This window comes from Nilaparvata lugens, chromosome 10 (genome assembly GCF_014356525.2).
Source record: "Nilaparvata lugens isolate BPH chromosome 10, ASM1435652v1, whole genome shotgun sequence".
Classification (NCBI taxonomy): Eukaryota; Metazoa; Arthropoda; class Insecta; order Hemiptera; family Delphacidae; genus Nilaparvata; species Nilaparvata lugens.
The window spans coordinates 20831971-20857595 of NC_052513.1; the positions used below are offsets into that span (position 1 = coordinate 20831971).

The window sequence follows — 25625 nt, forward strand, 5'->3', positions numbered from 1 at the left end:
AATTTTAGTTTTTGATCAACAATATCTTCCGATTGTTACCATTTAGTTAGATGTAGCCTATAATTCAAAGTCCCTCTGGGCGTATTTTTGTGCCTACAATCTAAGATCAGGTAGAGCGCTCTATCTCATATAGATTTCCAGTTACCACCGAAAACAATGCTCCTTGTATTATGAAAAATACCTCATTTTTGGCTTCAACCATCCGTCCGATTACTGGATTTAGCAGGAGTAGCTAAAAACTGGAAAATAAACTGAAAATACGAGGTTTTTAGGCCACTCTGTATCTAGCACAAAGAAATTTTACATGAAGAAATTTGTTCTGGACTTCTCTCATGTATCCAAATAATATATTAAAAAATCAGAACTACGCCTTCAGAACAGCACACCTTCTTCTTTATGTCTATATTGACTGGACTGAGAAGTTCCTGTGAAAACTATAGAGGAATCATCTTGCTAAACACTGCTTACAAAATCTATAGCATGATATCAAGGAGAGGATGCAGCCCATAATGGAATTTCTTCTCTTGGAAGAGCAATGTGGCTGTTGAAGCCATTTAAAATTGTATTCATTCGCTCATTGACTGCCAGATGGCAGGAGAGTTTCTATAATTTCATAATATCTATTACTCATCAATTTATCGCTCAGGCATCGGCCGGTTTGAGTGTCAGTGTGAATTTAGCTCTCGTTCTGCTACTCGCTCTCGAGGCTTTAAGATTCAGGAAATATTCGTTGTTCGGGAATTAAATTTGTCGAGAATTCCCAGAGACATAATGAATCTTATACTGGATTGGATTAAGATAAATGTTTATTTTAAATTATCTCAAGATAGACTCAAGATTGGCAAAATTAACGGAAATTCTTTGTAATCAAGATAACCTATTTTTAACTTCTCCAGATAATCCTTGTTAGCTTAATTTGAAGAATACACAAATAAAACAATACGTAATAAACTATTTTTAAACCTTTATTTCTTACGGTTGTAGATAATATTGTTTCAGTTCGAATAAAACAAGTTGAGGGTCTTGTAGAATGTCCTTGCTATTTTCTTTTCAAAGCTCTTCTGTTCTCTGTTTCTTAACCGTCTTGCATGTTTTTTTCTCATTTTCCAGATCTACAAGAACCTTCAAGCAGCAATCTACAGGAACCCGGATGTATTCCAGAAGGCATCCTGGTGGAATCAAGTTGTGAATTCAAACACTAGATCTAAACTTTGATGATGGATCGTCAATACTCTATTGGCATATTTTTACTATAGGCCTAATTGAAAAAATATTATGTGTTATTTTTATAATTAAATTTTACTCTCAAATTTTTATTTGTGTAGTGTATTCAAGAAACCTATCATTTGTATTTGGTGTATTTTAATTTCATGAGGCATGAAAACTAAACCTGACTTGATGACAATAGAGCCCTGAAGTCTTTATAGGGCCGGTTTCTTAGCTCGGGTTTAGCTAAGTTATAGACTTCACAGCTAGTCAGAAAATTGGCTTTCCAAAACGGGGCGTAGTCGTAGTCTAAGTCACGCTTAAATTAAATTTCGAAAAACTAGAAAAATTAAACACAAAAAATCTGGTGTGGCGCACTCACACAACTTTCCTTGACGTTATGAAAATTGATCAACTGACGCTAGTGTTCACGCGCATCTCAAGTCTACTATTCAAATAATCTATTCAAATAATCAGCTTTCTGAGCCAGCTGGTGACAGGACAATAACGCTGGAAACACACGAGGTCTGTTATCTCTTAGTAGTGAATGATTAAATAGAATCAACAGTTTACAATTAATTGAATAATCACATTTTCTCGAATTTCGAGCTTATATTAAATTTTAGGTGAAAATGTTACTGGACATTATTTATTGTAGAGATTCTCATGCTCAATCTTTTCCACTTGACATTTTTTGTTTAAATTGTATCTGAAGCCTGATAATTGGGAATCTAAAATAAACTTTGCATAGATGGGGCGGAGCTCCTGAAATTTTTACAGATATGGGACCTGTGGCAGTTGATAGAGCTTATCAATGACTATTTTAGGTATAAATTTGATAAAAATCGTTTGAGCCGTTTTCGAGAAAATCGCGAAAACCCCTGTTTTTGACAACATTTTAGCCGCCATCTTGAATTACACTTGATCGAAATTGTTCTTGTCGGATCCTTATAGGGGAAGGACCTTAAATTCCAAATTTCAAGTCATTCCGTTAATTGGGAGATTGATTGATTGATTGAGTACTTTATTTATGTAGATTACAATATATATACAGCGATTGATTGATTGATTGATTGAGTACTTTATTTATGTAGATTACAATATATACTGTCTTATACACTTATATACAATAGCTTACAATACAGCAAAATTATAGATGAATTTACATGATATAGACTAAGAAAATAATTATTGAACTGTATATGATATGAAAACGCAATTTGTAATATAATAACTATAGATAATAATTATATTGTTATGCATCTACATAAATTGGCGGAGCTTTGGACATATCACAAAGTACAGATGAGATATCGTGTACACATACACACACAATCAATACCCAAAAACCACTTTTTTGGACTCAGGGGACCTTGAAACGTATAGAAATTGGAGTACCTTAATTTTTTTCGGAAAGCAATACTTTCCTTACCTATGGTAATAGGGCAAGGAAAGTAATAAAATGAAGAGAAAATAGTGTTAAGTTTCAGCTATATTGAATTATTTAGGAATGTTTTATTCCGTCAAGGAAAAACAGTTCCAATCAATGTACCTGGAATACAAATATATTGTGTGTATTCTAGGTACCTTGATTCAAATTATATAAATAATGAGAAAATAAATATTTATTTTGCTGCAACTATTTACTGCGACTACGCCCTGTTTTGGAAAACCAATTTTCTGACTCCAGCTGTTTAAAGTCTAGAACTTACCTAAATCCCGAGCTCGGAAACCGGCCCATGTGATATGAACTATCCTTTTAGGACATGAAAAATAATTGTGCCAAGAAAGGATTTTCAAATTCCAAATTTGTGAAGTTTGCTCTCAAGCATTCTATGTGAGAAGAGTATAATAATACTCTATTGAATAGAGTGTATTCTATAATAGAGATTATAATACTGTACTTTTATTCAGATATTCCATACTATAGTAAACGCAAATTGGAGAGGCCAAGGTCTAAAAATACTAGTATTTATAGACCTTGGGAGATGGTGGCACCATCTCTGAGTGAAATTGGTAAATTTCAAGCTTTAAATTATTGCATGTGTTATTCTAAATATTGGAGATGTGTACACTGATTGTACACTTCCAAACCAAGCAAGGTGAGCATTCCATCTTATTGAAAGCGAAAATCAAATTATTTGAGATATAAATTGGCAAGCTCATCTTCTTCTATTATTTCAACCTTATTAAAACCTTTATTTTGAAGGTTTCCATTTGATCAAGTCCTGTATTGAAATGTCAAGTAGGTACCTCAAGCAAATCCTTTTCTTATGAATTTTCAAAGAATATATCAACTCAAGAATAAAACAAGTGCGATAAGAAATAAGGGAATGGTTGTCAACATTGAGAAGAGTAAAGTGATGATAGTATCAAAGAATCAGGATATAACATGGGATGGTGAAATATTGGAAAGAGTGAACAACTATGAATATCTTGGGACATTAATCTCTGCAGATGGGAAATTATGGGCCACGTAGCTCGGATGAGTGATGAACGAAAGGCAAGGCTGATTATGGAGGCAAGACCGGAAGGAAAACGAGGCAGGGGACGACCACCACTGCAATGCAATCAGTATGTAGAGAGCAGAGCATAGCTGCTGGAAGAGGAAAGACAATGAATGAAGTGAAAAGAATGGTACAGGATCGTATAAAGTTTAGAGAATGGTTGAAGGAACCAGACGCTTAACGGCAAAAGGGTATGAGAAAAAAAAAGAAGAAGAAGAATAAAACAAGAAAGATCACAGTAGTAGGACTGGTGTTAAAATCACATTTCCAAGGCACTTATGTTCTCACACAATTTCATTCTTCCAAAAGCTTGGACTTGTTTTCTACTAATTCTCTTAAAAAGGAATCTCACTATATTTTTCTTTATCTATGACTAAGAACTACTATTAGTAGCGTTTGTAAAAAAATAAAAATGTATTGATCATCATAAAATCAAGTTTAATAACAGAATTGTGTAGGGTATACATTAATTAATTTATTGTTCATACATATAAAAAATAAATTTATAATACTATTTAGATAGATTCACATAACCATACTTGTCATTGTATCTCTTAAGCCCGATGTAATCACAGTTCATTTTCATTTACATTCCACAATCAAACACAATATTTTAATAACAAGATATGCTAATAAATTAATAGAGTGATCATAATTCCATACATATAAATTACCCAATCACCATAGTTCAAAGGCAGATATCGTCCTTCCTATGTTTTGAAGGATGGGAAAATGAAATTATTTCCTTAGGTGGTTTATTACTATGAAAAAACATACATCGAAAAATTGAGTGAGGAATGCAGAGAGCTACTTTTATAAATTCATTTATGTTCTACACTATGTCCTTCAACTGACAAGCATTCACGTAAAATTGATTAATGAACAAAAAGTAGAATTTTACGACAAACCTTTGCAAAATCTAAAATTGATTGATGTAAATTACACATCCATTGACAACACTATGAAAAACCTTCAATATGCGTTTTAACTTCCGCAAAGTTGAATTTATTAGTTTCCAATTATAAATGATCAACAGATTGAATCAATTGTGACAAGGTGGCTTGTTTTCCCGTTCCCCAACAACATTCATTTATATTTTTTATTGCTTTTAGCAATAAATATTGGATATTTCATTTCAACATGATTTCTAATAGTTGAATCCTATTCGACAATACATTGAGTTTGTGTATACGTGCGCGAGTGAAACGATCCAATCCACTGACAGAATCTAACTGCAACAGCTCTGAGGTTTGGGGTCCAAACCGCTACGTTTTGTAATCCAAATTCTAGTCAACTCTTCGGCCAGAGTTGGATGAATTCCTACTGTGTTTTGCAATTGCTCCATTGTCATACCGCACCTGCAATTCAAGATACGAAAGAAAATAAAATAAAGTTATTTATCCATAGAAACATTGTACAATGAACAGAAAACAATCCATTGTTGCAATACAAGTGAGATAATTATATATTTTACACATACAAACTCAACATTACAATACAATATTAATAATTATTAAGGAAACAATATAAGGATATAATAAGGATACAATACAAGGGAAAGTTAATAAGAATACAAGGGTTACGGAAAGAAGACGGGCTGCACTTTGAGTATTATTCAATAAAGGTTCATTCTCCAACTCTCGACTACCATTACCAATTGTCCTCTGATTCCGCCTCATTACTCTCATTAGTGGCCCCTTTTCGTTTCTGGAAGGCACTTCTAGCTGGTAGCGAGCACCAACTTATCTATTACTTTGTACCTTACATCTGTTACTTGTATTTTCTACTATCATGAATCTAAATCAGTGATCAAGTGATTGTAATTGTATCAATCACAATAGTTCATTTGATGGAATTCAACATGCTCACAAGCTGTATACAGACTCAGTTGAATTATATACAATTCAATGATTATTGAACGTACGATTTTTTGGCGTCCTTTCAAGTTCTATTAGATTGAACATAATGTCTATATAATGCGTTTAGTCTCATCACGTCCACTAAATATGTGGTCTTAGTTTGACTTTAATTTTAGACCTATTCATCATTGATAGTAATGTGTGTGTTTATCCAATCACTGTAGGCTGGTTTACAGCTGAAAGTGCCTTTAAGTAACCAGACTGGTCCACTAATATATTCCTCTTGAGTGTGTAATGTAGCCGATTATTTGACATGAATTTTCACAATCCAAGAGCATACATTGTTTAAAAATTAAAAGTGTCGACGACGGTGAAAATTCATGACAAGTAAAATTGGACTGAAAAATGTATGCCTCTTGGCAGTCGGTTACGAAGACGGGACCTGGAACTATCTACAGCAGATAATCGGGCCCGGCTCTACCCCTCTGTTCCGAGACACCATTTTCCTGGTTCAGTGAGTTGCTAATATTATAAATGTTATTATTATATATTATTCATCTTTTTTTATTGAAGGCAAATCCTGTAATTATTCTATTGTTTGTTTAAAAAGTTTTCTTAATATTATTTTATTCAAGTTTCCAGTTTCATTTTGAGTTACAATTTAGTTAAATCAATTACTTAGTTCTCCAAAATATAATCTGTTTTGTTTATTCCTTTAAAATATACTCGTAGTTCCTTTCTCATGAGTTATAGAGTTAGATCTTCCTGTCCATCCATTGTTTTCGGCGGCCCCGTCTAATTTCCAGAATACTAGAAAAGAAGGCTAATAAAATAGCTAGATATGCAACTTACGTGCAAAATCGGTGATAGCCCAACAAGATAGAATTTTGCCGAAGAAGCGTAGCTGAGTTTGGCCATCTATCACGTTTGGCCAAACATTTCCAGTTCAATAATGACTAGTTACGCGATCGCGTGTTGGGGGAACAAGGTGTGGCGTAGAATAGTAAATATGGTTACTCATGTCCTAGAAAGGATTTTAATCCGCAGAAAGTTCAGAAAGAATGCGGGTGTAATACAGGAAAGAAATAGTCAAATATATAGTAAATAGCATGCAATGTAACCAGAGAATGAGGTTCTATTCTAATGAATAAACAAAACCATGAATGAAAGGACACCATGAATAAAATGTCATAAACCATGGGTTTTGACAGCTCCTCAAGCACATTAAATTTTTAATTTATTTCCCTTTTTTAATTTTCAATAGTAAAATCAGGATCACTAGAAAGCCGAATTGCGCTGACTGAATGAAAAATCGCAGAGCTTCTGAGTGGTGGAACTTTCCAGTCTCCCCACCAGCCGGCATTTTCATATTAGATTTTCCCACTTTTTCCACTTTTTCGTGTCAGTCTTTTTTGTGCCGCTCCTCCGAACACTCAAAGACTCTGACTGGCCAGAACATGGACCTTCCTCTAGACCTCACCTTCCAGCCAAGCTGACGAGATGGTCATCATAAAGGGGATTGGAATCGTACTCAATTATTAATTATTCATCATTTTATTAGTTATAATGTCATGTTGTTTTTCTTTTTTATAGGAATTTAAAAATAATAAATAAAATGTAGAGAATTCAAACCAAGAGGAAAATCCTCAAAATATAAAATACTGTACCTAAATAGTTTTCAAAAATTAATCAAATTGAAATAAATTGAAACTCATTTTTAAATAAGATAATTGAGACTTGTTCGATAATAATCTGTTTTACTTTTCTTCATAGCCTAAATTATATAACTTTTAACTTATACATTTCAAAATATTTTCTTTTTAAAATATTGTAAACCAATTAATTTTGTATTTCTTAGAATGATTTCTTCTTTTTATTTCTTTAAAATATCTGCTCTACCATCTTCAGCTATGTATCTCCTTGGTAACTCTTCTTCCCATCTGGGAAGTGGTGGAGCCCCCAATATTTACAAAAAAATATAACTTGGTTACAAATGGTGATACATATTAATAAATTGTTCACTTTTAACGTAATGCAATTGTAAAAGCTTACTTTCCGGCACGTCACAAAAATAATGAAAAATTAAAAACTTGAAAATGCATAGGCTCTATATGACTTTAATTGGAATAATAATTATTGTTTATATTTGGTTATTAATTTTAAACATGATAGTAGAATCTAATAATAGTACCGTATAACAATTCTAACTTAATTGTCTATACAAATTCAAAGAGGAAAACATTTCAGTGGGAGGGAGGCTGTTGCTCTTCCTATAGCATCATTAGTACATGATTGAATAGCTACGATGATTTTCAAATTTCATGATTCATTATCAACACAGTGGATCAAACCTTTGCGAACAAACTAATAACTTTGGCATCACAGAACTGAAAGTTTCTCTAATACCTGCAGTTACTAGAAATATTCTACAACATAGTGAATTCGTTACGAATGATAATGCTAGAAATGACGAGTATTTATCGCTAAACTGCCTGGAAGAACAAGCTGCTACGCGCATTGAAGGATTCGCAGGGTGGGAGAGCCTGCCGGCGGAGGCTGCTCAACGCTCGCTAACTCTGCTTCAACCACCGGCTATAAAATGCGGCGCTCTCTTTGAGGATGCATTACTCCACTTCCAAACCTTCCTCGGGGACGCGAGACCTCCTTTCAGTGACCCCTAGCCCTTGCTTAGGACGTGAGACTTCCTGTCAGCGACCTTTAACCTCCCTAGAAGTGGAAACTCTACCTCGACACTGGTCAGTATTGCCAGTACAACTCGCTTCCAACTTAGAAACGTTAAAAGCAGTGTACTTTGCAATGATCCACTCCCACATTTCATATGGAATTGAAATATATGGAGGAACAAGCATCTCAAACTTAAATAAAATATTTCTATTACAAAAAGAAGCAAAAAGAATAATATTCTGAATCTTGATAGAGAGCAATCATGCAAGCCATTCTTCAGTAAGTTAAAGTTCATGACGGTGTACAGCCTGTACATTTATAGGACAATATTATAAATAAAAACTAACGAATCTAGATTCCCACGGCAAGTAGATATACATAATTACAACACAAGAAATAAAAATAATTTTACAATAAAGAAACACAATAAGGAAAAATATAAACAAAGTCCAACATACATGGGAATGAAATTTATTGGTTGTCTCCCAGGTTGCATAAGACATGAACCTGATGGATCAAAATTCAAGGAATTGCTGAGAGCATATTTGATAGATCTAGCTTACTACAGTATAAACGAGTTTACTGTAAAAAATTAATTTTATACAGTCACTATTTCTCTTTAGCTTTAAGTTAGTTTTTAGTTTTTGACTTTTTCATGTATGTTTTGGAAAGAAATAAATGATTGATTGATTGAAGGCCTATAAGAAGATTGTTCAACTCCGGAGCCGGCCAGCAATCAGCCCGAGTCCGAAAAGCTCTACTAGAGGCTTGATCCCACCAGACCAGACTACTGAGAAAGAAATACATTGTTGTTCCTTGCTTCCTTGCCCCACCCACATCACGACTGAGCGATGTCGATCGGGAGAAACATCCAAACATCAATCACGCCACTCAGACAAGAGAGTGTACCTGATAATTTGATGAATCCAACTGATAACAGTGACTTTTTTGAAAAATCGAAGAGCAATCGAATTGTTCTAATACTATTAATTCTAAAAATATCTTATGAAAACTGATAACTATGACTTTGGGGTGGAATCAGAGTAAAAATTGCGTTTTTGTAAATAACTGGAAATATTACATTGATGAAATGAATGATGATAACTCACTTGACAGCGGCAGCGAAGCCTTGAATGACCTCTCCGGCATTCCAGCCGACAAAGTGCAGACCAAGCACAGTGTGAGGTGCCTCCCTCAGGGCGATCACCTTTACGTAGCAGTGCTTCGGGTCTCGCTGAGGGATGAACCACTCGGTCGGCTTGTAGAACGCATGATACACCTGCATCACATTTCAACATTATAATTCTTTATAACTTCATCAATATTAGCTGTTTATACAACAGTTTCATAATAAAGGTTTTGACGCACGAGTTAGATTTAGAGTTAAGACACAAGTGAACGAGCATAGCGAACGGTATAAAACGGTTGTATACACTATTTATCTAGGATCACTCAAGCTAAGTATCATATTGCTGACTTGTTGTAAGGTTAGAAATCAACCAACTAGCATGTACGGTAAAAAGATTGGAATAACAATGGTTAAAAAGCTACTCAGACAGAATGAACAGTGAACTTGGAATGAAAACTTGACAAACTGTATACTTGATTTAGTGAAAACTTTACAAACTGAGACATGCTGCCAGCATCATAAACCGTGTTTTAATGTTGATGCCACCTGCATCGGAAACAGTGTTATAATGTTCAAGTCGTTGCATAATTTTCACACCCCTCGACCCCTGTCATCAGATTGATTAGAATGTTACAATACAATATCGAGTGACCTGGCTGACTCACGTCTTGCGACAAGAGCTTTCAGTTCGCAACTGATCAATTTCAGGACCTCTGACATGAACTAACGACTGCTTTATAGGCAGCCGGGACCAACGATTTAACGTGTACATCGTTTGAACGAGCGAAGTGAGGTCTAAGATTCAAGTCGACGGTTTTGCATTTCTCTCTATGTTTATATGTTCCGCATTTACAGCGAAACGCAGCAATAGATTTTCATGAAATTTGACAGGTATGTTCCTTTTTGAATTTCGCGTCGACGTATACATAAGGTTTTTTGAAATTGTGCATTTCAAGAATAATACAAAAGGAAAAGGAGTCTCCTTCGAACGCCAATATTGCCGTAAAAATCAGACTTTAGAATTATTCATCATAAATCAGCTGTCGAGTATTATTAATTGCAGCAATGACGCATGCAATTAATATCTCAATGTCACTTGGTAAAAATCAGCTGTCGTGAGACTATAATGGTAATATTCGTATGGCTTTTATTGGTGGGGAGTCCCTGACGGAAGTTCCACCTCGCCTGAGTATATCATTTAAGCCGTCAATGGGCTTTACGACTGTCATACTTTAGCCGGGACCATTCTATGATACCTACAATACATTCAAAAAATCTTGTGAAAATTATGCTGCTCAATTGATGATTAAATTATTTTTTGTCATACTTACTCAATTGCAGCTGTTTCCCATGCATTAAATCAAGCCGGTAAACAGCTGTTTGCAGAACAAGAAAACATGTGATTTTCATTATAGCATACTATACTGTAAAGAGATCATATGGTTTTATTTACAGACGAGTATGCTTCCCAGTTCCGAAATTGGAACATTCAAATTGATTCAAATAGCTATAATAGTCTTAGCGTTATTGTCTTCAGTTGTTATATTGGTAACAATAATTTAAACTTCTTATTGTTGAGAACTTTAGTGAGAAGAAGAGGGTGAGTTAATAATATCTAAGTAACTAATAGAATAACTCAAATATTATTAGAACTCATCTAATAAGTTTCAAGTTATAAGAACTCATCTGACATTTTTTAACATTGGCCTTTATTATTCTATTTGAGCTAGATGGGTCTGTTATGACCTAGGAGGTATGGGCTAGGTCATGTTTATAGAATGCAGTAACTCGAACAGCAGCAGGTAAGTTAATGGTTACTGTTTCTCAGCAATATTTTCTGAGGAAAGTATTACAAAAAATATTGTACGTAACTTGTACGATAACGTATTTACCGCATTCGTATGATAATTCTGCCCTCAACTACGTTTCGGGCAGAAACAATCATACTTACGCGGTAAACTACCGTTACCGGACTTGTAACGTAAAGTACTAATTTTTGAGCTCTACTAACTCTTCATTTTTTTAATTGTTTGTTGTTAATTGTTTGATTGTAGGCTAAATATTTTTCATACCCCTTCACTATCTTTCCTGAATCTAACTCAAAATATAGTTCTCTTCTAATGTTATTAGTTTTACTGAATCGTTGTGAATATTTAATGAAGTGCGATATTATTCTCTTTTGTTTTCCTTTTTAATTTCCGTTTTACTTTTTAATTTCCTAATTAAAGTTATAATATAACTTTACACCGACACCGACACGTCAGGACAGGACATAATTCACTCTGATAAACAGTATTAGAGGACGCTGTGGTTTTTAACTGCGCAAGGTCTACTGTTCACAGAACTACTAGTGTAGAGTAATGTTTAGATATATTATAACATGGTCGTAGTTAAAATTCGTTAATTTCCAAAAGAAAATGTTTTAAATAGAATCTTAATAACCAGAGTATAATATATCTTTGAAAATTCTATGCGAATTATTTGTGGAGAACACACAGTTATATATTGATGAGGGCAATAAGTGAGAAAAAAAGTCAAATGAGAGAGATGAGAATACCTCGAGTTTATCGTTGGTGAAACGCTGGATGGCCTTCTCCTCGCTGAGACCCACACAGCCGTACTCGAGGGGGGTGAACACAGTGGTGGCCACATTCTCATAGTCCATGTTGTGAGTGCTGCCTCCGTACATCCTCCTGGCCAGCAGCTTGCCCGCGTGGATAGCCACTGGAGTCAGTTCTGGCTTGTTCTGTTCACACACACACACACAACAACAAAAATGTTACAATGGAAACAAGATTTGCCTTTATATTTCATATAAATGGAGAAGAGGAGGGGCTAAGTATTTTTCCCTCAGAGACGTCTGCAACAACAACAGGTAAATACCCTCAAGTTTTCCTCTCTCACATTGATATCAAGAAGGTTTAGAAACATATTTATAATAAATTGAATAAAAATTAGTTTCCTATTGAATTAATTATTTTATTAGGCTAATTGAATTAACTGGCTTTAGTGAATGTGTGTATTCATTTATGAATTTCGTTACAAGAAAAGATGATTTGTTTCTATAAGCCATAAAAATCTATTTGTTTACAATTGAATAAATTGTATGGGTTTAGTCTATTTGTAACTAATAAATACCAGAAATATAATAAATTAATAGTAGGCCTAAATAGAGTTTGCTTTTTAAAGTAAATAAGCCCAATTTACGATTTTTGTGTTTCTTTAGTTGAAAGAGATTACTCGAAGTAAATTTTACTGGTTGAATCTAAAATTTTTATTGAGAACTGGCAGTCGTGTTTACTGAATTTCATTGAGTTGTAAAATTGGCAAAATTATTATTAATAAGACTATTACCGTACGAAAACTATGAATAAATTATTATTACAAAATCCCCAACGTGATAATATAATTCTTGAAAGTAATTTGTTTTTAGAACTAGTAACGTCTTTGAATTAGAACGAAAACTCCCTTTAGTTATGTAAGAATAGTCAATAGGAAAATTCACAGTTTAAAAAACTACCTAAAAATTCATATTTAATGACAATACAGAGTGATATAAATAGCAATTCTCTGACTAGCCTTACCAAACTCCATTTTCATCTCCGAAACCAATTTTATTTTCCTCCAAAACCTGGAGTAAAATGGAATAAAAATAGATTCCATTTTATGGATTGACATGTACTTTAAAAATGACAGAGAGAAAAAAGCATTCATTTTGAAAAAGTCACATAGTTGAGATTGTATTAATACATTGCATTAGTATGTTTTATTAGTCTAATCAAAAGAGTGGAATACTGAGTAAATTAAATTGTAAGAAAGAATAAAGTACCGTTAGCTTTGATGAAGAATAACTGAATAACTGCAGAATAACTGAATAACAGCAGAATAACTGAATTCAACTGAATGAATAACTAAATATTAGTAAAGTATTTCAATAGGGCTACTTGATATGTTAATTAATAAAGAAATAATTCCATAGTACCTTTTTTCCAATTTTTTTATGTAAAAAACTTGAAAATGGCTTAAAAGCCGAAACTAGTTATTGAGTTTTATAAGTGTTTATATAAGAAAGTTTTGAAAATTTGTACTATGACATCACTTCTATATTTATTAACTATAAATAGATATATCTCAAAAACTATGCATACATAGATGAGAAATAACTTACGAGAAGAACATCACCGACAGCAAAGATGTGAGGAACATTGGTTGCTTCATTGACAGCATCGATCTTGCCATTGCCCTTGTTGTATTCAACTCCTGCACTTTCCAGGTTCAGCACATCGGTTTGTGGATGTCGGCCCGTTGCACACAGCACTGTATCATATACAGCTTCTTGCGTTGTACCCTGACAAATAAAAAAGAACATATTTGTTAATCTACAGGACTAGTTTCGCAGCTGATTCAAAAAAAAAATCATGCATATTTCATTAACGTTAACCTGAAAGAAGTTGAGAAAACTAAACAGTATGCTCATGAAGCTATTTGAGAACCTCAAGATTCTGAGGAAAACAAACCCTTTACTACAGGTCAAATATCACTAAATTTGGTCAAGAGAAGTTTTGAAGCTGCTTTCAAAGTTTATTGATATCAAACAACTCATCCCATATACTTTTTTTTAATTAATATTTAATTAAACAAGTGTGTTCAGTGAGCTGCTCCATTTAAAGAATAACATTGAAAAATGTCAAGATGATAAAAAGCTGGTACATGATTACAAGTTTTCATAGTCTTCTTGTAAGAATCTCGCTTCTCAATCGAAATAGCGTTGAATAAGGAATCTAAATTGAATATTGCATTTACAACTTCATTGAAAAATTAGAAATATATATTGAACAAGTAAGGAATATGATAAGCCACAGAACAGCTAGCAAGATAATTTATAAGCACACCTGATCGAATTTTCATTTTCAATTTGGATGAAAGATTGTTCAAATTCTTCAGGGAGATCTGTAGAATTCAAATCTATCTTCATATATTCCTTTTTACACTAGGCTGATGAGCATAGAGAGCTCTCTCAAAATTTCGAATGATGAAACAATTTATATTGAATTTCAAGATCCCAACAAGTATTCTGGCAACAGTTTCCTTCAAAATAAAACAAGACGAATAATTCTAACTTGAAGGATTACATCTGAAACGGTAAACTACAAAATAAATGTTAAATGCTTCTTCCAGAGACGCAACAACAAGAGAATGGAATCTTATTTTGGATAGCAGAAGCCAATATTAATGTTGAACCGGGATCAGCGCTATGCATGAGATTAGTCAAATCAAGATGATTGAGCCAATAAATGCAATATTAATAGATGCATTGATAAAATATAAAATGGTAGGCCTACCGGATGTTTTTTTCAATATTTCAATAGTAGTAGAAAAAGTGGATTATAATTGAGTCCATTTGGTGCAATAACTTATGCAAAGAAATATGATAATAAAAAAGATCAATAAAATCTATGAATAATAGATTTATTTTGCTGTTAAATCTATTTAGGTTTAGCGGGACCTATTTTGTAATGCATTTTTTTTAATAAGATGATTGATCAATGACTGATTGAAACAAAATAGTATTAGGTGATAAGCTTACATTGGCGTTATCGACGTAGGTGACGACAAACTTTCCATCATCACGCTTGACAATCTTCCTTGGCTCGCACTTGAGCATGAACTTGACGCCTTTCTCGGCCATGTAGTCCTGGATGAGAGCCGCCATGCCTTGGTCAAACTCTCGCAGCACAACAGAACGCACCATGACAGTGGCGTTATAGCCGAGCCCCCTGAGGAAGCCAGCGCACTCGAGGCCGATGTAGCCGGCCCCGACCACCAGGGTGTCGCCGGGCGGCTTCTGCAGGCTGAAGATGTCGTCGCTTGTGATGCAGTGCTCGCGGGCACCCTCGAACAGCGGCGGGTAGTTGGGGCGGCCGCCGATCGCGATCACTATCTGCTCACCCTTCACCAGCATCTCTTTGTTCGCCTTCGTAACGCCCTTCACTGTGTGCGGGTCTACAAACGACGCTAGGGCGTTCAGGTACTGCACTTTCCTGCAATCGAAAATAGGACACAATTTGTGAAAAAATATTGAGACATATGATAAAATTCACTTCAAACCTCCCTCCTGCAATCAGAAACGGAAGAAAATTCGTGAGAAAAGGTGGAGAGCTGATGAGTTTATTTCTAACTGGCAACATTGATTGTATGGAGAGTTTCTTATATTATTTACAAGAAATTTCATTTAGGATAGGTGTTTTGTAAAAATAGAAAATAAACACAATACTAACAGATTGAAGTGGATATCACTATAAGATTTGATCACTTGATTGATTTGAGGATTTACAGATGGAGCTGGAGCATGCAAATACTGGATTTCCTGAAATAGATATCTGGATTTTTAGTTAATATAGCCTAATGTTACACAAACTTTAGCAGTTCTTTCTAGGAGATATAAAAAATCTATAAATTTATATATTTGAAAAGAATAACCAGAACCTAAGAGATGTGTAGTAAAGGGCACGCCACACCAAGCTCGCTACCGCGGCGGTAGCGAAGTTTTAAAAATCGCTAGCCATGTATTCAGGTTGATCGCGCCACACCGAGTTCGCTACCGCGGCGGTAGTACGGCGCACTACCACCTACGACCGCCTGCTAGGCGATTCAACAAAAGTTCGCTGAGAGGTAGTACGGCGGACAAAGCAAGCTCAGTGTGGCGCGCTCAACCTGAATACATGGCAGGCGATTCGAAGAGGTAGCGCAGTGCTGAGTGCTGTAGTCTCGCCCTCCCCCCACTACTAGACTCACTACTCGGAGACTACCGCTAACGGACGTTTTTCGGTGTGGCGTGCTCAGTCGAGAAAACTACCACCAGCGGTACTACCTCGGCGGTACTGGCGAGCTTGGTGTGGCGAGTCCTTAAATTCTAAATTGTGCGTGAGGTTATTCAGCTCAACAATTATCAGTGTATCAAAAGTTTAGACATCTTGTTCGTTTGTTTTTTTATAATGGATATTCATTCAAACTATTTTAAAACTCAAAATGTGTGTTTTCCGTTGATGTTCAAATACAAATCGCAGAGTTACAATAGATTAATATATAACTTATTCTCTATTTGGACTGCAGTATAATATTGAAAGTGGGACAGTTTTTGGCATGAACCTGTTTTGTCATTTCTTATGCATAATAATTGATTAGGTAAGTCACGTAAAGAAGTTTTCCGCAATGTCCAATTCAGTGAAGTTTGTTGAAGATATATTTACAGAAATGGCTTCTATTTGTTTTTATAGCAATAATGTCAAGTACGTAGCTAAAATATAATATTGATGATACACTAGCTATCACAGTTTTTGTCCAAGTCTTCACTATATAGAGTGGCCCAAAAATCACTACCTACCAAAGGATGCTACATCCTACGTCATTACCTCATGACTTTTGAGCCACTCTATAAGGGCTAGAGGCTAGAATAATTTTGAAAACTACAGAGTGATCGGAAAGTCGCGCACATCAATACGCACATCATAAGATAAGGAAGTAGTAAAATGAATTTAGAAACTTTATTATTTTATTATTAGTAGGCTACTTGTATACACAAATTACTCACATTTTCACAAAAAAAAATGTTCAAAATTCCTGCATTTTCAGTACTGCATGCATGAATTCGTTTTATCATGTTTGGTGACACTTTTTCAGCATGTTTACATTGATGTTGTTGATTTCTGTTGTCATGTTCATCTTCAGTTCATCGATTGTGTGTGGCCTGTTTTATACTCTCTTTCTGTAAGGTAGCCCCACAGTGAGTGGGTTTATTTACCTCACTTCACCCCACTTCAAGGTAGAACTCGTTGCTCTTAATAAAATGACATGCTTACAAAACAGTAGACTCAATTTGGCTAGTATTCAGTTCAATGATCTCTAGATTTGTTGTAGCAAGGTCTATAGAATATACAGGTCATGACACTCGTATTCCTTATGGAGCGGCCATTATGGCGGTACATTTGAAATATTCCAATCTGCTCATAACAAAATCATGCATTATGCTTTTTAAAAACAATATTCTGGTTCAGATAATATGTAGATTCAGGTTTTCGATTTTTTAATAATGAAATTTCAATAATAAATAGTTCAATAATTTATTTTTTATTATTATAAATTGTTCTTATTCTTGTAACTTGTTATGATTCATAAGGCATTGGGACAAAAGACAAACCTCAAAAAGAGTTTGAAGATCACAATCTAAAAATCAACAATTCAGTTCCTAGTTGGAATCTAAATATTATTATTCTGTGGGAAGAATTTATTTTATAATTCAAAGCCAAGCAATATTCCTTGAACAATATTACAAAATAACACATCATATTGTTCAATCCATAATGATAACAGCTGATAGATTTGAAAATTGGTGAACTAGATGACGATTTTGCAATGCATCACGGGATTGTGTGATGACCTGTATTATTTATAGACCTTGGTTGTAGGTAATACATGTGGTGCTATCTTGTAAAAGCCATCATAACTAATTCATGGAAATAATTTACAGGAAGGTTCATTCACATTTGCTCGAATTTTCGATCTCTCTGTATAACAGACATAGCATACATAATGTGGGTGCTGAACTTACTTGTCCCTGAGCTCAACTCGGGTGACCCAGTTGACAGATTTGATGTGATCGTTAACGGCACTCTTGAGAGTCTCCCAGTTGTGCTTGGGCTTATCGGCATGCTCCCACCCGTAGAACTTTGAGTCCTCGATGGCCTCTCCTAGCAGAGCGGCCTGGTGGAACAGTTTCTTGGGGATGCAGCCGACATTGACGCAGGTGCCTCCCAGACCCCAGGTGGTGCCCAGCGGTGAGGGCACCACAAAGTCGAACACGGCCACCTTCTTGTTGTACTTGGTGGCCGCCTCTTTCGCGCAAGCCAACCCGCCTGACCCTCCTCCAATAACCACCAAGTCATATTCTTCTGTAACAATCAACACAAAATCATACTTAGTAAAATAACAACTGAGAAATTCAACAATGGAAGCGTTAAAGTAATATTATTCTGTAACAATGAAAACAAAAGAAAACTTGGTAAAATAGCAACTGAGGTATTCAACAATGGAAGCAAAGTTTAAATACAAATAAAGGTTAATTTACATTAAAAAAAAAACACCAACAAATACTTACTTAACGTAAGAACTTAGAAATCCAATGATAGAAGCAATGTTCTTTTATTTGTTGAGAGTAATTCTGAACCACTGGGAAGCGATTTTACAACTCATGAATCATATACAGAGGAGTTGGCTTAAGCGGCCACCCTTCCAACGAATCATAACTAATTTATTTATAAAGTTTGGGATAATTAGCTTTTATCTAGAGCAATTTTCTAATAGCTTTGTATAAAGACTTCTCATGTTTTTTATGTAATTTTCAACGATTCTTTACTTTCTCTTATGTTTCTACTATAAATTACTACATGAGTGGAGCACTGTTTGTTAAAGATTGGGCTCAGCGCCTTGAAACGCGTCCAGACTCAACAAGTAACTTGAAAGTACTATTAAAACTGTAAAAGGCTAAATTAAAGGGCCTGTCACTCTCTCCCAGTCATTACTATATGATCTGTAATTGTATTGATAATTTAAATTAGATAAAAAGTGAAAGAAGCGTTTCAAAAAGTTTAGTAATTTCCCAATAGTTCAATTTTGGATGAAAACCTTAGAAGAGGTATTATTGATAAGTAGTAAGTTTATGTACCTATTTGACTAACGGGCATCAATTAGTTCAGGCAATTAAAAACTTTAAGATACACTCAAATGGCTCTGATAGCTTAAAAAAAATAGAAATGTGAAGTTCATGAGCACATTGAATTCTTGTTAGACCAGAAATACAATCAATTGATGTAGGGGCAAAACATTCAATGGTTGCTTGGAGTTTAATGAATCATACTTTAAATTTTAAAGTTTAGACAATGAATGATGATAATTGATTTGGTTAAAACATCATTTGAATAATGCTTTTTATTCTCGTAAATAAGGCATGATTCAAGAGAGCTTTTCAATCACAACTATACACACTATTACAACCACATCCACGGAACTCTAAATAGGTATTTTAAATATTGTGATCAAGGTAAAGAGAATAACACTAACTTACTTACAGTATCATAATGGTAAGCATTCTTTGAAGACTATCAGAATAATTCAATATTTTACATAATGTATAATGATTGTATTATTAATAGATCATTCAACCAGCTTAGATCTAGATAGATTTAATTACAGGTATTTATAAATTTTGAGATCGTGTATTATTTTTCTTTAGGGGGGGGATCATCAATACGGATGTATAAAAGCAAATGAAATTATTCTAGTACTGAATATGAATAATTTAATTGTGAAATTAGATATACCAATGCTATCATATTCAAGGCCGATCAGAATAGCCTGAATTCCGTTCATGAAGAAGTTGAATTTATTAGTAGAGGAGCTTCAATTATGCATAAATAGTAGCCTTTTGAATCACTAGCTGTTGAATTTCAATAAAAAAACGTAGGATAGCCTATAACTGAAAAAGTTAGTCAACTGTGTATACCGGTACAAATTAAATTTCGTTAACAATTATAGATATGTATGTTGAGCATGTAGGTCTCCACTTGATTGGAAGTTGATTGGCAGGAATTACTGAAAAAGATATTCCATATGAATACTGTGCATTTGTAATGGAATATAGAATAGCCTACATTGAGTAACTCCTAACAATCACAGCTTATAATAGACGCAGCAAGAATGTTGCTGTTTAAATTAAGTGGCATTGATGACATCTTGGAATGATTGTGTAACAGCAGTAATGATTATTTTTCTACATTTTTCAATTATTTTTCTTCTTTGAATGAGGTAGACAGTTGAAAAACTCTTTTTACAAAATACGATAGGAGTAAAAGCGTTGAGTCAATTTTTTACCTAATATGGATCCAAAAGTCCATGAACCCATCATCGTAGCACGTGAACTATTTTATTAACTTGGGATATTTAGCTTATAGTCCAGTCACGATGTAGTGAAAAAGGGCCGTTTGGGGAATTAATTCCGAACACGCTTAATTTTGTGTACAATAATTCTAGAGAATTGGACAGCATAAATACAAAAAGTTGATCTTCTAGCCCAGGAGCTTCCTACAGAACCTACAGAACCCTGGCACAAAACCCACGGATTTTCGGTTACTTTCCAGTTCTTTGAGAATAACGTCAAATCGAGCCATTAAACAGAAAAAAATCACTCTCGCCTCTTTCACAGATAATAAAATTTCAAATAAAATTAAATAATATGAAAATTTCTATCTTCATCGAGTTCTGAGTTACAATTTTTCAATAATGATTAGAATTTTCGGAAAACCCAAAAACCCGAGACTTGCGATTTGTCTCAAATTGTAGGAATTTTATGCTATACATGCTCAGCTGCCCAAATCCATCTTTAACCATTTTTCTTCATAAAAAAAGGACCGAAAACAACAAAATCTCCATTTTCACGATTCTTTGAAAGGAGCGATAGAAGGGGCTATATTTTCTCATAAATTATTTACGTCAAATGAAAGAGAAGATACCTCTGTTCTGAAATTTGAGACGAAGTAAAATTTTTACCATAATGAGATTCCTGAGCAGCTTTTAATATAGAAATTATCCATTTTTGTATATGAAAATATGAGTTTAAGTACAGTCAAGGATAAAATTTCCCATTTTGTGACCGAATTTGGCTGAGAAGAATGAGCTGTAGTATGAGAAGATCCGATCAATGAGTCAAAAGTTATCAGTGTTGGAAATTTTGATCATTGAGATGTCCTTATGCATGCCTCTCCACTGGAAAATAGTGAAAAAAAGTTCATCTAACGGGTGAGTATAATAGAACATAATCTCATAAACCTTAATCATTGTGTGAAATCTCAATTAGAGAAGAATGAAGTAAATGATGTTGGTCTTCTTCTTCTTCTTCTTCTTATTTTCAGGATTAGGCGTACACACCTGTTACGGTTTCAAAGGATATAATTTGTACACTTACCATCTCTTTAGAGGTCTACCAATATCTTTTCTACCATAAAGTCTATATTTAATTACCGCTTTTGGTACATGATTCTTCCAGTTTAGTCTGTTTTTTCAAGCTGTGCAGCCAATGATGATATGCCCAACTAATTTCTGATATCATCATTGCGGAATCTGTCCAACCTTGTGCAACCTTTCACACTTCGAAGGAAACGCATCTCTGCTGCTTGAACTCTGCTTAATGCTCTCTTCTTGCTGTTTAAATGATGTTGGTTAAAGCTATAAATTGAGTGTTTTTTGAAATACAAGGAACATAGTTATCAGGTGTACCTGGAAATCCATCCGAGATAGAACGGTCTACCTTGTCTCAGGTTGTAGAGCAAAAATTACACCCAGAAGGATTCTGGATCATAAATTTTTAATAGTTGAAATCGGAATGATTTTTAATGAACTAAAAATGGAATTTCCAAAACTTTTACTCATTTTTGAAAAATTGTAACTTAGAACTCAATGGAGATAGAAAGTTCCCAATTGTAATATTTTAATCGAAATTTTATCAACTAAAAGATGCAGGAGTGTTTTTTTTTCTGGCCAATGGCTCGATTCGGCGAGAATCTCAAAGAACTAGAAAAGGAGCCGAAAATCCGTGGTTTAGGGGCATACGGTACTGTAGAAAGCTCCAGGGATAAAAGGTTAAATTTTTGTATTTAGGATGTCCAATACTCCAGAATTATTGTACAGAAAAATTAGAGTGTTCATGGTTTTTTCCGGCAAAAAGTACTTGGTGACTGGACTATTATAAAGAGTGTTTCAGAAGTAGTGTCGAACATTTTAGGGTATTGTTCCTGGATGATAGGAGACTAAAAATGTCGTATTTGAAATGTGCAAAACTCAGTGGTTATCCTCACAGCTGCCATTTTGTTTTTTCACTTGGGAATTTTTATCTCAACGAAATGTTGATTGATATTGATCTAGAATTCGGCATGAATTTTTATGATATAAAGGTATGATGATAAATCATCTAATTTTTATGATATACTAAACTTTAAGAAAAAAAAATAAAAATTTTTCGATGTAAATATTCAAAATGGCGGCCATTTTAAATTTTTGATGGCAAATTTCACGAAAACCGTTCATTTTACAGAAAATTTACAAGAGACAAAAAAGTTAGCAAATTATATCAAGATTTCAAGGATAACTTATTTATTAAGATTGGTCAAAGAATAACAGATAAATTAAATCTTTTCGTACTGCATGCATGACCACTTTTCACCAATTAACAGTAATATGTATTTAATTTTCAATTAAATTTTGTATTTAAGGATTGAAACTCAGTATGGCTCCATATGGTTATACAGCTGACAATGTTTTTGAGATGATCTTGTTTGTCTTGTGCATGCATACAGTACGAGAAGAATTAATTTCTTTGTTATTCTTTGACCAATCGTGATAAATAAGGTATAGATAGGTAGGATATATGCTATATCTTTATAGCATAAATAGTCATGTCCAATTTCAGATCAATACAACATTTCTTTGTTGAGATAAAAATTCCTAAGTGAAAAAACAAAATGGCAGTTATAAGATATCCGCTGAGTTTTGGACACTTCAAATACGACATTTGTAGTCTCATATCATCCAGGAACAATACCCTGAAATTTTTGACACTACTTCTGAAACACTCTGTATAAAAAATACAAATAACTTCGTACTTTAAAAAATGATATAGCTTACCGGTATGTGTAGCCTAATAACCGTTCACAATTCGGTAATTTCAGTTGCATGCAGGCCCCGGGCTATAAATGGGCAGACTGGACATTTGCCCAGGGCGCCAAATTTTTGAGCGCTCAAATAAGAGATCATGAGAATAATTTAGAGAATCAAAATACCCACTAAAAATATCTTACACTAGATTTTCAAAAATACATAGAACAGGACAAATATAATAAATGTAAATTTAAATATCAATGTAAATATAATAAAGGCTACCGGAAATGTAAATAGTAAGAAACATGAGAATTTTAAGCTGATATATTATGAACTATTAGCTGTTGAAAATTAAATGATAAGATTTAAATACCAAACTCATCACTGAAAGAGACCATACCACACAATGCTACGAACCAACTTTATGCCTCCTACCCTAATGACATTAGAGGTTAATTTAAAAATGAATGTCTGCTTTTCAAAATGTATGGAGAACAGAAAGAACTTGATGGAATCTATGACGTGTGCGAATAAATTATATTACATGAATTGAAGTTTACTTTCTCAAATCGTCAAGTAGCTGTAGGAATATTTTTCTAAGCAGAGCAGTCACCAACTGCTCTGCAGAGAGAGGATTTTCCACTTTGAATCTTCTGAAGAATGTTAAGAGGTCTACAGTTTTGTGTTTGAAAGACGTGATCTTGTTATCTCTTGTTATTCACTTCGTAAGATAAAATTAACATAGATTATTTGCTTTCACATTATAGTAATAAGGGGGGCGCCAGTAGATCATTTGCCCAGGGCGCCATTCACCTAAGCCTGGGGGCTGGTCACATAACTGGTTTCATTCAAACTTGAACGGTATTGAAAAATGTACATTACAATATATGGTTTCTACATTAGGCCTACGCGGAAATAGAATCTCTTTAAAATCAGTATTTTACAATAAATGGAAAAATCCAAGATTAAACTTCCTCATTGCAGTAAGAGAATAGCCATAAAACTTATAAGCAAGTTCAATTGTGGATAAAATAAAGTCATAATATCAATTTATCTCTGAGTAGAAGAGCCTCTTGAACACAAGCGATAAGTTAGTAATAATCAAAAATAAGCTTTTATAACATTGTTATGAAAAAGCTCATCATACATGTTGTAAAATGCATGGCTATTTTATGGATCAGCCTTCAGCAAGCAAAAAAATATTGTTTCTAATTTACTATGCTCTAGGCTGCACATAATATAGTCTAAATAAAAATATTTTTCATTCAATTTTATTACTATGTATAGTCTGGTCGAGAAGCAATTTTTCAGGAAATAGCTCTGAAAAAGCAAAAATGATTTCCGAATTCAATAGTTTGGCTTAGTTCACAGGACTCTGATAAATGATACGCTTGTGATAAGAAAAATCCCAAAAGTAGTCTATTTGTAGCAATATTTCACGTTTCAAAAATTGATATGAGAAAAAACACCAAGCTACTTTTTGTGTGTAGACTACTAGCATTCACCTCAAGTATTTAGATATTTCATCATACAACAAAAAAGCTGAATCTTAATGGCTTGGGTTTGAGGTTAGTAAATCAAATTAATCAAATCAAACAATTAAAGTAATATTTAAAGTACTTATATGTTAAAGTACTTACTTGAGGTGGATGCAAAACGTTTTAAGACTTTATAATCATAGAATGTCCTAAATAATGGTTCCCTACTAAAGATTCTCAGCACATGAGTATGCATTTCACTATACAAAAAAGACTTCTTCAAAAATGACGTTACTATAAATTACAAATTAAAGAATTAAGTTATTCCTAAAATAGTATATTCAAATCTATCACTAGTAGATTCTTCACATTATAATGTACAATGTTACGTAAACTGAAAACCGAACAACATAATCAGGCTGTGGTCTTGCACATCACTGACACAAAATAACCTCCCAAAATGATTAAGGTTAATTTTTAGACAGTTTGAAAAACATAAGCAATTGAATAGCATTTTTCAACTCGCAGAAAATCTGAGACAAAATAAGATGCAGACGTGGTAATTTAATGAACATAAATCAGAAAGATTTGGTGTCGCAATCCCCTACCAACTAGTTTTTTAGTACGGTACGGTACCTAATAAGTTGAATATATCTAAATTACAAAAATGTTTTCAGCTTACCTACTCCTACGGGAGCCATAACTATGATGTTAGCAAAGTATCAAAATAAACACAAATTTGACAAAGTAAAATAAACCACAAGATGTTTCACGTTCACGTTTGAAATTTTGCTGAATTGAAGTGAGCCAAACGACTTGAAAGAAAGGAAAGTAACCAAGAATCTATTCTATTGTCCTTGTGCCGGCTCAGCACTGACAAAAGTGGGAAGTGAGCAACAGCAAATTGAGTTGAGTGAACGTGAATGAACGCTGAACGGCATCATCATCATTATTATTTCTACTTTTTGATCCGGTATGGTGGTATTGGTATTGCATGACTGTTTTCCATGAAAATTAATCAAGTTTCCATCTTTTATTGGCAGCTTTCGTAACATGA

At 34.0% G+C, this 25625-nt stretch overlaps 2 protein-coding genes across 8 annotated transcripts in view; one reads left to right on the forward strand and one right to left on the reverse strand.

Moving 5' to 3' along the window:
* The window catches only part of LOC111047257 (peroxisomal acyl-coenzyme A oxidase 3), a 35094-nt gene extending 33780 nt beyond the window's left edge, over positions 1 to 1314 (forward strand). For all 6 annotated transcript variants that reach the window (XM_022332964.2, XM_022332968.2, XM_022332965.2 and 3 more), the window contains one exon: positions 1111 to 1314. In XM_022332964.2, coding sequence (XP_022188656.2) covers positions 1111 to 1215 — 105 coding nt within the window. In that variant the 3' untranslated portion in view covers positions 1216 to 1314. The remainder of the gene's footprint in view (positions 1 to 1110) is intronic.
* Positions 1315 to 4130: 2816 nt separating this feature from the next.
* Positions 4131 to 25625, reverse strand: LOC111047260 (thioredoxin reductase 1, mitochondrial). 2 transcript variants are annotated; one of them, XM_022332976.2, is made up of 7 exons: positions 25251 to 25625; positions 17995 to 18334; positions 14974 to 15427; positions 13555 to 13734; positions 11944 to 12132; positions 9367 to 9536; positions 4131 to 5071 (listed from the first exon to the last, which is right to left on the reverse strand). In XM_022332976.2, the coding sequence occupies exons 1-7, from the start codon at positions 25267 to 25269 to the stop codon at positions 4942 to 4944; spliced, it is 1482 nt and encodes a 493-aa protein (XP_022188668.2). In that variant the 5' UTR covers positions 25270 to 25625; the 3' UTR covers positions 4131 to 4941. The 2 variants fall into 2 exon arrangements, with proteins under 2 accessions (XP_022188668.2, XP_022188667.2); XM_022332975.2 differs by lacking the exon at positions 25251 to 25625 and adding an exon at positions 24731 to 25046.

Excerpts from the sequence above, each read along its gene's own strand:
- LOC111047260 (XM_022332975.2), bottom strand. The coding sequence starts at position 24,824 with ATGCATACTCATGTGCTGAGAATCTTTAGTAGGGAACCATTATTTAGG. Across the intron at positions 12,133-13,554 it reads CTGTCGGTGATGTTCTTCTC|AACAAGCCAGAACTGACTCC; the intron begins GTAAGTTATTTC and ends GTGTGTGAACAG. Across the intron at positions 9,537-11,943 it reads TCACCAACGATAAACTCGAG|GTGTATCATGCGTTCTACAA; the intron begins GTATTCTCATCT and ends AATGTGATGCAG.